The sequence below is a fragment of the Eschrichtius robustus genome, chromosome 1 (assembly GCF_028021215.1).
Source record: "Eschrichtius robustus isolate mEscRob2 chromosome 1, mEscRob2.pri, whole genome shotgun sequence".
In the NCBI taxonomy this organism is placed as follows: Eukaryota; Metazoa; Chordata; class Mammalia; order Artiodactyla; family Eschrichtiidae; genus Eschrichtius; species Eschrichtius robustus.
This window is the reverse complement of record NC_090824.1, coordinates 150344461-150360624: the sequence shown is the minus strand read 5'-3', so window position 1 is coordinate 150360624 and position 16164 is coordinate 150344461. Positions and strand designations below refer to the sequence as shown.

The following is a 16164-nucleotide window of genomic DNA, read 5'->3' as shown; positions in this document are numbered from 1 at the left end:
GTCCACACTCTTAACCACTGCACTACATGTACTGTCTCCCTCTTCTCCTTGGTCTAGAATCACCTCTATATGTTTGAGCCCCTCTGCTAGCTTCTTGAGAACAGGGATGAAAAATACCTTTCTTGTTCCTGCATCATTCCATATAGTGGGGTGGATATTTGGTATCTGATGAGGTCAAGGGAGGTTGGCTATGGCCAACAGAAAGATTACTAACTCATGTGAATTCCTGCCTTGTAGCCTGCATTCTACATAGCTGCAACTCTTCTCCAGTGTTAACTAGAGAAGGCATTTAATAGAAGTATCGTAAAATGAATTTAATTAGCTGTTTATAGCCAGCGGTGAAGAGTAGGAACTTCTGCTAAAAGAATTGTCAAAGGGAAATTAGACCTTATATAAAATGAGGATCCACATACTTGTTAATGTGAGTCTTTTCAGCAGTTTGTCAGAAACCTAATCTTTCTAATTATTGGAGACAGAGAAAGCATTAGGAAAAGTCTGGCTTTCAGTTTTCTAAACCTTTATTTGTTATTGTTAAATTCTTTGGACAGTGTTCCTTGTAGAGTTCATCAACAATTGTAAGGTTAAGAAGCAGCAGCTGTTAAGGCAATAACAGTATGAAGTAATTATTCATGAATCGCTTGCTTGCTTTTTACCCTTTATTTTTATTGTTCTATGATTTTGCCCGGGATCCTCATAACTAAAGTATGGCTATAAAGTTTGGAAACAAATAATATTCTTTACCATGAGTATTAGGCTTCTCCATAGCAACAGAACCAATAGAGAGACAGAGAGAGAGAGAGAGAGAGAGAGGGTGTGTGTTTGTGTGTGTGTGTGTGTGTGTGTGTGTGTGTTGTGTAGGTGGGGGGGCTTGCACTGAGAGGAAGAGGGAGATTGATTTATTTTAAGGAATTGGCTCATATGATTGTGGGCACTGGCAAATTTGAAATTCGCAGAGCAGGCTAGAGACCCAGGGAAGAGCTGATGTGGTAGCTTGAGTCTAAAGACAGTCTGGAGGCAGAATTTTTCCTTGGGGGACCTCAGTCTTTTCCTCTTAAAGGCCTTCAACTGATTAGACAAGGCCCACTCAACATTATAGAGGGTAATCAGCTTTATTCAAAGTCTACTGATTTAAATGTTAATCTCATCTTAAAAATACCTTTACAGAAGTATCTGGACTGGTGTTTGACCAAATATCTGGGTGCCCTGGCCTAGCCAAGTTGATACAAAAATTTAATCATCACACTATGTATTGCTGTATATCGTCAAAAGAGTCACTTATTATGTGTTTGCCTGTGTTTCCAGACTTAGTGGCCATACTGCATAATAGCATTTTGGATATGATTCTCTCATCTTAATTTTCTCCCTATTAAGAGACAAATAGTAATTATAAAGTAAAATTTAAATTTATTTCCTCATCTTCACAAAATGGTTCATAAGAGTAATACCTTTCTAACCCACAGAAATACTCATGCAAAGTCACAATTGTGCTGCTACAGACTCTTCATGTTTATGTGATCACATAGGGTCAACTGAGGTTTCGAAAGTAAGAGGGATAAAGGCAAAGTAGCAAATCAAAGAAAAATATCATAGAAATTTTGACACCAGTTGGCAGGCCACTGTGCAGCTGGTTTGCACTAGTGTACCCATACTAGCTGTTAAATTATTGACAGTATTGAAGTATTTCTACACAAGTTAATGAATAGCTATTGACTAAAAGCCCCTGAGGTCCCCCACTGCTGTGTCTGCCTTTCCCCTAAGATCTCCCCATAATCCAGCAACTAAAAGGCTAATGACCAGCAGAACAGAGGGCTCTAGGACTGTGCTTTAGCACAATGGTACTGTTTGTTTGTTTTTTGCTTGTTTATTAAACTATAATTTACATACAGAAAAGTTCACCCTTTTTAGTGTATAGTACTGTGAATTTTGACAAATGCATACAGTTGTATAGCCACCACTATGATCAAGGTTTAGAACAGTTCATTCACCCCCAGAATGTCCCCCATGTCCCTTTAAAATGAACCTCTTTTCTTCGGGAGACACCTCAGCCCCTGGAAACGGGTATGTTTTGTGTCCCTATGTTTTACCTTTTCCAGAATGTCATATAAATGAAATGACACAGGCTACTGCAAACATTCATGTCTGGGGCTTTGTGTGAACATAATTTCATTCCACTTGGGTAATATCTAAGAATGCATTTGCTGGGCTATGTGGTAAGCATATGTTTAACTTTATTAAAAACTGCCAAAATGTTTTCCAACATGGCTGTGCTGTTTTGTATTTCATGAGAGTTCTTGTCAGTTTTTTCTTCTTTCAGACATTCTAATAAGTGGGTACTATCTCATGGTTTTAATTTGCATTTCTCTAATGACTGTTGATGTTGAACACCTTTTCATATGCTTATTTGCCCTCCATGTACAGTTGACCCTTGAACAATGCGCGGGTTGGAGCAGACTCTCTGCACAGTCCAAAAACCACGTATAGCTTATAGTCAGTCCTCTATATCCGCGGTTCCTCCACATCTGCGATTCCACATTTGTGGATTCAGCCAACCCTGGATTGTGTAGTATTGTAGTACTTATGATTGAAAAAAATCCATGTTTAAGTGGAACCACGCAGTTCAAACCCATGTTGTTCAAGGGTCAGCTGTATCTTGGGTGAAGCGTATTCCAATCTTTTGCCCTTTTTTTTTTTTTTGATTTTGATTTATTTATTTATGGCTGTGTTGGGTCTTCGTTTCTGTGCGAGGGCTTCCTCTAGTTGCGGCGAGCGGGGGCCACTCTTCATTGCGGTGCGCGGGCCTCTCACTATCGCGGCCTCTCTTGTTGTGGAGCACAGGCTCCAGACGCGCAGGCTCAGTAGTTGTGGCTCACGGGCCTAGTTGCTCCGCGGCATGTGGGATCTTCCCAGACCAGGGCTCAAACCCGTGTCCCCTGCATTGGCAGGCAGATTCTCAACCACTGCTCCACCAGGGAAGCCCCTCTTTTGCCCTTTTTTTTTAAAAACTGTATTGTTTGGGCTTTTTCTTATTGAGTTTTGAGAGTTCTTTATATATTCTGAATACATGTTTCTCATCAAATACGTGATTTGCAAATATTTTCTCCCAGTCTGTGGCTTGTCTGTCATTCTCTTAACAGATTTAACTAGCCTATATTGTGGTTCTTCATAGTTCACCACTGATAAACACACAACTCAAGATATATTTAATTTAATCCATAAATGAGACATTTTCCATTTGACAGATTACTATATTTTCCTAAATAACCGTTTCCTTAAATGTTGCCATCATGGTGGGTAACCAAATACAGATAATGTGATGCTTATATCTTTGGCACATCTCCTGCTCCTGAGACAGACTGGACCCCCACAAACTACCCCAAAATTATTTCCTTTTTGGCACCACGTGGATGACTCAGTATTCTTTTCACCATTTCCTTTTTATCTTTTCTCTTTCAAATTTCTTTCCCTGTGTGTGAAGACTCAAAACAACCAATCTGTATTTGGAACTGCTTAGGCACCAATATAGAACTGCTAGATAGAAGAGAAAACTGATCACATTAGATGAGTTAACAACAGAACTCCCATAATACAGTTAGATAATGTGTGATTTAGAAACATCAAACGTTGTGATATATCATTGGTAAAAGATGATGTCAGGAAAGACTTTATAAAGGAATTAGATTTGGGGAAGAGTAAAATTTGTATCTGGAATGACAGGATATAGAAAATTCCAGGCCCAATTTGGCCTGTAGGCAAGAATAGCCATGGCTCATTGAATACAGTGTTGCTTGTGTTAAGGGGTATGATTCAGAATCCACAAGGAAATGGTAAGGCCACCAGCATCCATGGGATACCTTTCTGCTTAAGTTCTCTCCCTTTTGCATCAACTAAGGTAGGAGGGTCATTTCTTAAAATTTGACTAAAAAGCTTCCATATTTTGACCCTGCACATCAGTGTAAATATCATTAGCTTACAAAAATAACATTACTAACAATTTTGAAGCCCCTGTATGGTTCTCTCCCATGTATCATCCTCCTTCTTCTTCAAGGTTAGCCACTACTCTGAATTTTGTATTTATCATTCATTTTCACTGAGTTATGATTTTAATATATGTAAATACATCCCCATATAGTGTATTGTCAACTTTTATATCTTTTCTTTAACTTTGTGTAAATTGAATGATGCTGTATGTATTCCTCTATGGTGTACTTCTTTCACATAACCTTTTGTTTTTATTCTCCAACTTCTCCACTATTTTTCTGCTTCCCTTTAGAGAAAAACTCTTTGAAAGAGTTGTCTATACTCACTTTCTCCACTTCTTTCTATTCTCTCACACCAGTTAGGCTTTTATCCCCATTGCACCTATATAAAGTATATATATAATTTGAAAAGTTTTGATGTATATATGTATATACACACATACATACGTACCTCTGAAACCATCACTGCAATTAAGATAATAAACATATCCACCACCACCCAAAGTTTCCTCATGCCCCTTGGTAATCCTTCCTTCCTTGTCTTCATCCTATCTCCAGGCAACCCCTGATCTGTGTTCTGTTACTGTCGATAAATTTGTATGTTCTTAAGTTTTATATGAATAGAATCAAACAGTATATACTCTCTTTTTCTCTGTCTTCTTTCACTCAGCATAGGGATTTGGAGATTTTACATGATATAGTGTGGATCAACAGTTCTTTTTTTTATTGCTATGTAGAGTTCCATTGTATGGATATACCGCAGGTTGTTTCCATTCACTTGTTCATGGACATTTGTGTTGGTTCTAGTTTTTGGCTTTATTACAGATAAAACTGATGTGAACATATGTAGACTGTCTTTTAAAGGTCCTAGACTTAAATTTTCTTGGATAAGTACCTAGGAGTGGAGTGTCTGGACCATACAGTACATGTATATGTAATTTTTGGAAGAACTGCCAGACTTTAAAAAAATAACTGTAACATTCTACATTCCCACCTGTAATATAAGAGATTATCAGTTCTTACATATTTTAAATTTTATCCTAGGTGTGTAGTGATTTTTCCATTATGTTTTAAAATTTCATTTCCCTAGTGAATAAGGGTGTGCATCTTTTTATGTTTTATTTGCCATCCATATATCTGCTTTGATATAGTGTCTAAGTCTTTCTCCCATTTTTTCCTTGGGTATTTGTGTTCTTATTATTGAGTTTTGAAAATTCTCTATAGATTCTGGATGAAAGTCTTTTATCATATATATGCTTTGGAAGTATCTCCTCCCAGTCCATGGCTTACCTTTTCATTTTTTCACAGGGCCTTTTGGAGAGCAGACATTTTTTATTTTGATAAAGTCCAATTTATCAATTTGTTCCTTTATCGATCTTGCTTTTAGTGTAACCCAAATCACAAAGGTTTTCTCTTATGCTGTCTTCTAGAATTTTTAAGGAATTAGGTTTACGTTTAGGTCTATGATTCATTTTGAGTTAATTTTTGTGTATGGTACAAGGTATGGTTGAAGTTCCTTTTTTTACATATGGATATACCAGTTGTTCAAGCACCATTTGTTTAAAATACTATCCTTTCTCTACTGTATTTCCTTTGTATGTTAGTTGAAAATTAGTTGTCCATATATGTGTGGGTCTATTTCTAGATACTCTGTCTGCTCCATTTATCTATTTGTCTGTTTTGACACAAATACCACACTGTCTTGATTACCATAGTTTTACAATAAGTCTTAAAATTAAAAAAAATTTTTTTTACTATTCTAGCTGCTTTGCATTTCTATATAAATTTTAGAAACAAAATTTCAATTTATATATATTTTTAAAAGCCTGTGATTTTAATTGCATTGAGTCTTTAGATCAATTGGAGGAGAATTAACATCTTAACAATACTAAGTCTCCCAGCCCGTGATCACAATAAATGTCTAATTCCTTGTCTTGGACATCTTTTGTCTGATTTATCTCTAAGTATTTCATATTTTTCATAGTATCGTATATGGTATTTAAAGTTTTTTAAATTTCCAATTGATTGTTGCAACCATATAGAAATACAAATGGTTTTGTATAACTGATCCTGTATCCTCCAGACTTGCCAAGCTCGCTTACTAGTTCCAGTAGGGTTGTTTTAGATTATCATGGACTTTCTACATGCACTCATGTCTTCTGGGAAGAAAGACAGTTTTACTTCTTCCTTTCAAATATGGTCACGTTTTATTTCTTTTTCTTTCGTGACTGTACTGGTTAGAAGCTCCAGTACAATGTTAAATAGAAGCAGTGAGAGCAGACCTGTTTGTCTTGCTGAACTTATGGGGAAAACAGTCTTTCAACATTAAGTATAATATTGAGTGCTGTTTTTTCATACATATGCTTTATCAGATTAGTAAATTCCCTTCTATTCCTAGTTTGCTTAGAGTGTTTTAAATTATGGACGGGTGTCGAATTTTGTTAGACCCTTTTTCCGCATCATTGAAATGATTATATGGTTTTTCTTTCTTAGGTTTTAAAATAGTGAATTACATTGATTTTTTTAAGGTTAATACAATCTTTATTAATAAGATAAACTTCATTTGGTCATATGACTTTATACATTGTTAAATTCAATTTGCTAAAATTTTGTTTAGACTTTTTCCACCCATGTTCATGAATGATACTGGTTGTTTCTCTTTTCTTGTTGTGTGTTCATCTGGTTTTGGTATCAGGATAATGCTGGCTTCATAGAATGAGTTGGGAAGTATTCCAACCTTTTAACTACAAATTCAACTTCATTAATAAATGTTGGGCAGTTCAACTTCTCTGTATCTTGAGTGAGCTTTGCTAATTTTTGTCCTTCAAGGACTTTGTGTTAGCATAAAGTTGCTTCTTATATTTTTATTATCTGTAGAAATCGGGCAATACTTCCTTTCTCATTTCTGATATTGGTAATTTGTGTCTTCTCTCTGATTAGACTAGTTAGAGATTTATCGTTTTTATTGATCTTCTCAAAGTTCCAGCTTTTGTTTTCACTTATTTCTCTCTATTCCTTTCTTCTATGTCATTGATTTTCTTTATTATTTCTTTTCTTTTATTTACTTAGAACTTAATTTGCTCTCTTATTTCTGGTTTCTTTAGGTGAGAGCTATGTATGCAACATGTCCTTCTATGCAGTAATTATAATTATTGTTATAATGACCTTTTCTGCCAGTTTTAACATCTATCTTGGTTGTTTTCAGTTGCATTTTATTTTCTTCATCATAGGTCATATATTGAAAAGGCTGGTAATTTTTGGTTGGATGCCAGACAGTGTGAATTTTATGATGCTGAGTGCTGGATATTTTTGTATTCATGTAACTATTCTTGATATATGTTCTGGGATACATTTAACTGGAAACAGTTTAATCTTTTCAGATATGGCTCTTAAGGATTTGTTAGGTGGGAATGGAATGGTGTTCAGTCTAGCGCTAACTATTCACCACTACTGAGATAAGACCTTTTTGTGTACTCTACACAATGCCCCTTGAATTATGAGGTTCAAGTCTGACTGATAAGAGCAGGCACTATTTCCAACCCTCTGTGACTGCTGGGCACTGTTACTTTTAATCTTTTCAGCTCGTCCTTTTTCCAGCCTCAGGTAGTTTCCTCATATGTGCTGATCAGTACTCATCTGAATACTCAAGCGGAACCTTCTGCAAATCTCCAGAGTTCTCTCTCTGTACGTCTCTCTCCCCTAAGGTTCTCTGTCCTGTGAACTCTTGCTGCTTTGGACCCCTGAACTCTTAGTTCCTTGTCCTCAGTTTAAGGTACCTACCAGGCTGTGACTGAGTTCCCCTTCCCTGAGTTAACTCTTCTCTTCAATCAAGTCTCTGCTGAAATGTCACCTCCTCAGAAAACTTTCTTTGATTATATTATCTAAAGTAGTACAGCTGTCACTCCCCTCTTCACTCTATTTTAGCATGTGTTTATCGTTTAATTGTCGATCTCTCCTCACTATAATAAGCTTCATTCTGATCTTAAGTATGTTCCTAACAGAATTTTATGCTCATATATATTAAATAATATATACAACAACGTTCATAATAGCCCCACACTGGAAACAGCCCATATGTTTACCAGTACTACACAGCAATGAAAATGAATAATCTATAGTACATGCAGTAGCGTGGATGCATCCCAGAAAGATAATGTTGACAAAAGGAGCCAGACACAGGATTCTTCATGCTATGAAGAAGGCAAAACCAAACTATAATGTTAGAATTTGGAAAAATGGTTCCTTTTGGGATAGAGGTTTTGCTTAGTAGGAGGGCCAGCGTGGCCTTCTGAGGTTCTTTTTTCTTGAGCTGAGTAGAGAAATTGAGTAAAATTAATTGAGTTCTAGGTCAGATACCGTCTTCTCTGTAGAACCTTCCCTAATTCCTTAGAAAAAGTCAGTTCCTCCACCTTCTCTGACCCAATATTAGAATAATTATATTGTAATTATTACATTTTTCAAGGGAAGGGGGTCATCTTTTTTTTTTTTAATTTAAGTATTTTGACTGGTATATATAGTAGGTGCTCTGGAAACATTTTCTGATGAAAGGAATGAGCAAATGCAGGAACTTGTAGTGAACAAATAAGCTGAGGGCTTCTGCCTTCCAGTCCTGTGCCTTCTTCATTTCCTGTTTCTAGTTGAGGGTAGAGAGATTATCTCACGTTGTATCTGGAGAGCCAAGGTTTGTTGGCACCTATTTGTCGTTAGAGAAGAAAAGTGTTGAGACTTTCAGGTAAGCTGGTGGTCTCAGACAGGAGGTAGAATGAGATTGGACTCCTGAGTTTTGGTAACCCTGTAGCTAAAGGAACAAGGATGTCTCTGCCTTCTGGTTATGAGTGGCTGTAGGGAATAGGATGTGACTTGGCTTATTCAATAGGCTTTGCCAAGAATATTTTCTTCACAGGTTTATGGAAGGACCCAATAAAGTTATCTGCTATCATTACAAATCTGTTTGCTTTGTAGGGGTTTTTTCCCCCAACACAAAAATTTTGTTAAACCATGGTACTATAACTAAACAGAGTACTCTTTGTTCCTTTTAATTTTGAAAATTTCAATAAACATAAACTTGGAAAGGGTAAGAAAATGAGGATGAATAGAGCTTACAAAGCAAATTGTATAGACCTTATGAAGGAAATTTCTTCTAAGTTTGTCCTTACTGGAAGTGTCTGGACCTCAGTGAAGATTTAGCTGAGGTCCAAATGATGCATCTAAATTTCTATGCCAGATTTTATTAAGGAACCCAGAATAGCATCTGTTCACTTTGAAAAGAATTCTGCTAATTCATCAGTGTCTTAAAATTTTAAATGTATATTTTGATTAACGTATTTTTATTGGCACATATAGTCATTTCCTTTTGGCTAATACTACTGTGAATGTGTGTCTTTCTGTAGCTGTGGTGCTCCCATTCAAGTTTCTGAGGTGAAGCTGCTTTCCTTTTCATCAGGGCAACTAACAGTTTTCCTCCCTGCTGAGGTGAAGGCCATAGGGACAGAGAAGGATCACGTCCTGCCTCTGCAAGAGCTGGCCATGAGGAGTCTACATCACACCTACCACAGTTTTCTAAAAGGTACACGGGACTGTTTTCTTTTCTTTCCTTTCCTTTCCTTTTCTTTCCTTTTCTTTTCTTTTCCTTTCCTTTCCTTTTTTCTTTTCTTTTCTTTTCTTTTCTTTTCTTTTCTTTTCTTTTCTTTTCTTTTCTTTTCTTTTCTTTTTTCTATTCTTTTCCTGCCTCTTATTCAGTGAGCTTAGGAATTGTGTTTTATGCTATTTTGGTGTTCATTTTTCAAAATTGTGGTAAAATGTACGTAACATAAAATTTACCATTTTAATCATCTTTAAGTGTTCAGTTCAGTGGCATTAAGTACATTTGCGTAGTTGTGTAATGGAACATTTTTTATAAGAGAAAAGTTTTAATATTTTATTTTAATATTAATATTTAATATTTTAATATTAAAATATTTTCTCAACACTGAGCCCTTCAGCACCCCCTACAGACACAGAGAAGCATTCACTAAATATGATCTTCAGTCACAAAGAACAGAGGTTAAAAGTTAAACTATGCAGTTTAAATGAGAGAAATTGGTGTTTGGGAGCACATATTTGGTGGAAGTGAGAAGGCTGGCAGAGGTACTTTCTTCTGTATCGAAAAATGTGCAAAGATCTTATCCTTAAAGCAAAGTTGGGTACTTCTTCCAACAGAGCAACTTTTTGCCTTGTAACCTCCTTACACCTGAGAAATATATATACCTAAAGGGAAATTAATTTCAGGAGCCTTTGGCAGTATTACCACAGGATTTGGCGGTGTGTAGATGTCATAGGTGACATGGAGTGGACCTGTGATGCTTTAAGAAAGCACTAGGCAACATTAATAATAAAATACATTTCAAGTGCTTTTAAAACTACTAAATGTTTTGTCTTTGCTTTAAAAAAAAAAAAAAAAAGGTGCAGACAAAAACATCTAACATTAACCTTCCAGAAATGTCTAATACAAATTAAGTTGTTTTTAAAAACTAAACAGAAAACTGAAATTATTCACCTATGAGCAAATTACATTTTTCAAAATGGTTATTGATAAGTCTGGACAGATATAAAAGATGATAAGATAATTTGTATTTCCTTCCTCAAGATGATTCAGTGATTTTTAGGTGTCACCTCATCATGACCGTTTCTCTCTCTACTAGATGTTTTACTCTCAGTAGCAACCCAGTGTACATTTGTGCTCAGTGATTGCCTGGGCCACTGGGATGTTTTGCTTTAAACATTTCTTTTGTGTAGCTCAGACTAAACTGAGGAGGAAACACCCTATTTTTATTAGTGACAGCTCATGGGAGTGAGACAAGGAAAAGCTTGGTTTCATTATTTTTCATTTTCTTTGATTTCTTTGTTTCCCCCTTTCATTCTTTTCAGTAAATATAATTTAGCTTGAAAGATTCTAAATGCCCAATAGATTTAGGAAGAATTTAATGAAAGTCTGTTTTAGTCTTCAGTCCCAGTCTTTTTTTTATTCTCTGTCTCTTACCGAAGTTTACAGACCCTCCCTGGGTAAACTTAACACCTTTTCAGTCTTTGTTCTTAAAGAATATTTGGTCTTATTCTTTCCTGGCCTCTACCTCAGGACAGCTCAGGTTGCTCTTAAAAGAGTAGATTTAGGTTTTCTCTTAGTATCAAAAATGTAAAAAGCATCTTTCATTTCCAAATAATGTTACATTTTTATTCAATGCCTATCGATCGGATAACAGAATTTTCAACATGCAGTACTTTTCACTAACTGAACTTATTTGCTAACAATAAGAAATATTTTAAGAAGCCAAGTTTAAGGAAATCTCATTTTTTATTTGTGCATGATTTTCTCTTGTGTTCCAGATCTGGACTTTCTGTCTCCAATCTCGTTACCCAGAAGTCTCCTGGAACTGCTGCACTGCCCCTTGGGGCACTGTCACCGGTGTAGTGAGCCCATGTTTACGATTGTCTACCCCAAGCTATTTCCCTTGAGAGAGACGCCAATGGCAGGGCTGCACCAGGGGTAATCATTCCTAAGTGGACTCCAGGGCTTACACCTGGGCGAGGGGTGGGAACGTGGGGAAGGGTGGAGGACACACATAAAAGTGTTGGTAAGTCAGCAGCTTTAAAGGGGCATAGAATGTTTCCTGCCATACAGGTAAATGAAACAAATGCACGTTTTCAATATCACAAGAAAACTGGATTTCTCTTTATTACATTTTTGGTCTTATACAGAACGGTTTTATTGTATATGTTATTTAGAGTAGCTCATTCTTTGTAGGAGTGTTTTCCTATTCACAATAGTCTTTAGGCAATAAGGAATGTAAGAACAAAATAGTTGTTATATAATGGGTCCAGCCCAGCTCTTCTATTTAATTCGCATTGCTAACTGAAAGTGTGTGGCTGAGCATTGTGTGTGTGTGTTTCTGTTTTGAATTTCTAACCCTTCCAAATAGCATTCTCTTGCCACTGTCTATTTCTTGGCACAGTGCCTTGAATTTGCTGAGAATGTTAACTAAGTAAAAACCCCCATTCTGGTAGTTTAAAAAAAGAATATCAGACAATTAAAAATAGGACATGAAATGAAAAATCCCCCATTAGCACAGTCTCAGCTTATAGATTTTCTAAATTTAGAATCTTCTAAGTTCACATTTTTCAAAGATGAAAAAAAATACTATAATACCTCACTTATCCATCAAATGTGGTATTTTGGGTTAGTACATTTTTCAGGATAACTTGTTACCCCTATTCAGTCCTAGAAGCGTTTCCTTTATAATCATTTTTGTAGAATGAGAGCAAGCGTGGGCAGGGTGCTGAACCTCTCAGAGCCTCAAAATGGAGAAAGAACAGCCTGCTGGGCAGGGCCATCTAAGGATTAGCAGATGATGAAGGCAAACACTTGGCACATAATGGGTGCTCGGCAAATGGTAGTTACCTTTTCCATCTCTCTACCCACTCCTTCCCAAAACTGCATTTGTCTTTTTCTTACCCTGAATAATCCTATTTTGCTATACTTTCAGTTCCTGTTTCAACTTTCTGTATTTTTAATGTTTCCTGCTTTACTGTGCCTGCCTACAGAAGCCCTCCTCCAAAACTTGCTTATCTGCTACTTCTGATCAGAGGTGATCAGATCACCAAATTTAGTAAAATTCCATTTTAAATTAGAGTTGAAAGGACTGAGTCAGGATTTGAGTATGTTACTACATGAATAAAATTAACTAATGAAATAGGCACATCTATGAGGAGCAGTAGGGAATATCAGTCAAGTGCACAGGCCCTGATTCTGACTTCTCCCCTGGGAGACCTTGGACAAATTATTTAACATCTCTGAGCTTCATCTTTTCATCAATAAAATGAGCATAGTAATAATATCTATTTAATAAGGTCATTGTGAGGATTAAATGAGATCATTTATGTAAAGAGCCCAAGATGGTGCCTGGTATGTAATAAATATTAAGTGACTTAACTATGATCTCTTTTTGTAGCTCAAAGACTTCTAAAAATTTATTTTATGTATGTCTTTAGCAAATGATCTTCATATTAGTAAGATATCATCATAGGAAAATCTTCCATTAAACTATAGTAAAATCCTTCTGCATTGTTGTTGCACAGTTTCCTATAGAAGACATTTTCTTACTAAAAGTATGAAAATGAAAACAATTCAGTATGATAAGGATGCTCTGTTAGTAGCTGATAAAATTCTAAATACCTGTTTGAAAAGATAAACTTTCTTTCTATCATGGTAATTAATTTGTGCAAATAAAGTAGATCCCTTAAATGAAGTCATTTTTGTGTTCTTTATATGAAATTTGGGAAACTTGTTCGATAAGTATTTGCATATTTACTGCTACTTATTTCTCTGCTTAAACCTAGAAATTCAGTGTGAATATCTTATATTGCTTTAGAACATAAAATATAATAGTGTTAGTTTAATAAAATGAGTGTATCAAATACATAGGACTTAGGTAATGCCCTTTTGTTAAGAAAAGCTAGAAGTGCCCATGTTTATAGCAAAAAATGAAATACCAAGATACAAACATGGCTTTCTGTGGTGAGTTAATGCTAAGATCTGAAACTGAGAATTTGTGTCTTTCATTTGGTCCACCGGACTTTGCTCCTTCCCACGTTGCTATGGAGACTGTGTTAAAAGCTTTGACTTTAGTTTCTACCGTAGTTTTTAAAGTACTTTCTTTTGTAATTGACAACCGAATACTTGAATCTCAATAGCTTATTGCTAAAAATAAAATCAATATTTTTAATATCATAAACTCTAAAAGGTCTTGATAATATTATTTTTAAGTTTTCTAATATATTCTGTTTGGTGTTCATTGCTTCTTATAAAATAATACATTGTATCAGCCAATATCTAAATTAATGTGGACATCTGGCATTATTTTAAAAGAATATATTGAATATTCTTCTAAAATACCAAGTCCCATACGAGTGTTAGTTCCAACTTAAATTTAATACAGAGTCAATTAAAAAGAAATTACAGTATTTTGCATAAATAGTAAATACCCAAATCTTCAAATATCTATAGAAGAGAATAATGGCTAGTATGTTCATAACTTTTGATCCTGATAGGCATAGCAAATTTTCATTCCCCCAAATTACTGTTCATTTATTAAAATGGAGAATGTCAACTCATAGGATTATTTACTAGTATAACAACATGTGTCTGGCTTTTCCCACACATGTATGCATCTCATAAGTTTTGTATTTCCCAATAGGAAGTCAGGCTACCCAAGGTTTTTCAAGGGTATTTTACAAGTTTCCTAGGGATACCTCAACAAAATACCACAAAACTGGGTGACTTACAGAGCTTCTACAGATACTGTCTCAGAGCTCTGAAGGCTAGAAGTCTGAAATCAAGATGTGGCAGGATTGGTTCCTTCTGAGGGCTGTGATGGAAGGATCTAATCCTTGCAGATGGCCATCGTCTCCCTTCTTCTCTTCACATCATCTTATCTCTATGTGTGTCTGTCTCAGTGTCCAAATTTCCCTTGTTTATAAGAACACCAGTGACATTTCATTAGGGCCCTCCCTAATGACCTCATCTTAACTAATTACACTGGCAATGACCCTGTTTCCAAATAAGGTTACTGTATTACTCTGCTAGGGCTACCATAACAAAATACCATAGGCTGGGTGATGTAAACAACAGACATTTAATTTCTCACAGTTCTGGAAGCTGGAAGTCTGAAATCAGGGTGCATGTGGTTAGGTTGTGCTGAGGGCTGTCTTCCTGATTTGAAGATAGCTGCTTTCTTGCTGCCTCAAGTGGCAGAGAACACGAGCACACATGTGCACAAGCTCTCCAGCGTCTCTTCTTATAAGGGCACTAATCCTATCATGAGGGCCCCACCTTCATGAACTCATCTAAACCTAATATCTCCAAAAGGCCCCATCTCCAAATACCATCACATTGGAGATTAGGGCTTAAAATATGAATTGGTGGCAGGATGGGGGGACACAATTCAGTCCGTAGCAGTCACATTCTGGGGTTCTGGGGATTAGGACTATAACATGAATTGGGGGGGGATACAGTTCAACCCATAACAGTCTGTCCTCCAAAAATCCATGTCCTTCTCAGATGCAAAATAAATTCACTCCATCCCAACACCCCCCAAATCCTAACCCATTCCAGCATCAACTCTTAAGTTCAAAATGTCATCTTAGGTGTCTAAATCAGGTATGGATAAAACTCAAGTATAACTCGCCTTGGGGCAAAACTCCTCTCCATCTGTGAACCTGTAAAACCAGACTGGTTATCTGCTTTCAATATATAATGGTGGGACAGGCATAAGATAGACATTCCCTTTACGGAAAGGAGAACAAGATGTCATGAGTTTCAAACAAGTCCAAAACTTAAAAGGGCAAATTCCATTAGATTTTAATGCTTGAGAATAATCCTCTGGCTAGATGCTCTGTCCTTTAGGCCCGCTGGGGTGGTGGCCCGCTGGGGTGGTGACCTCCTCAGCCCTCAGTGGGGCCCTGCTGTCTAAAACCAAGGAACTTGCCCCATCCTCTGGAATTGAGGAGGTGGCCCCATCCCCGGGGTTATTCTTCCCTTTACTTGATAGCTTGTTTCCTGCCTGTAGAATCCCAGAAGGCTGACAGCATGTCTTCACCCTGTCCCATCTCTGTCCTCTTTAGTCCAAGTTGTCAGCCTTTCTGCTGAAATGGCTGACTGGATCCACAAGTCACATGCCTAATCTCTTTAGAAAAGGTCGTCCAGCCACACCCTTGGTGTTCTCTCCAGAGCATGCTTTCTCATTTTTTACAATGTAGGTAGCCTGAGAATTTTCCATATCTTCAAGTTCTGGTTCCTTTTTGCTGAACAATTCCCTCAATTTATCTCCCTCCTCTCACATTTTACTGTAAGCAGCAAAGAGAAACCAGGCCATGCCTTCAATGCTTTGCTTAGAAACCTCCTCAGCTAAATATAGGCATACCCATCTTTTTGTGCTTCATTTTATTTCACTTCACAGATATTGCACTTTTTACAAACTGAAGGTTTGTGGTAACCCTGTGTCAAGAAAATCTATTGGTACCATTTCTCCAACAGCATTTGCTCACTTCCTGTCTCTGTGTCACCTTTTGGTAATTCTCACAATGCTTCAAACTTTTTCATTATTATTATACTTGTTATGGGGATCTGTGATCAGTAATCTTTGATGTTACTACT

At 36.6% G+C, this 16164-nt stretch overlaps 1 protein-coding gene across 2 annotated transcripts in view; it reads left to right on the top strand.

The window, feature by feature from the left end:
* Positions 1-16164, top strand: part of LRRC28 (leucine rich repeat containing 28) — a 174164-nt gene that overhangs the window by 131329 nt on the left and 26671 nt on the right. For both annotated transcript variants that reach the window (XM_068556923.1, XM_068556913.1), the window contains exons 8-9: positions 9368-9543; positions 11340-11499. In XM_068556923.1, the coding sequence (XP_068413024.1) occupies positions 9368-9543; positions 11340-11499 (336 nt within the window). The remainder of the gene's footprint in view (positions 1-9367; positions 9544-11339; positions 11500-16164) is intronic.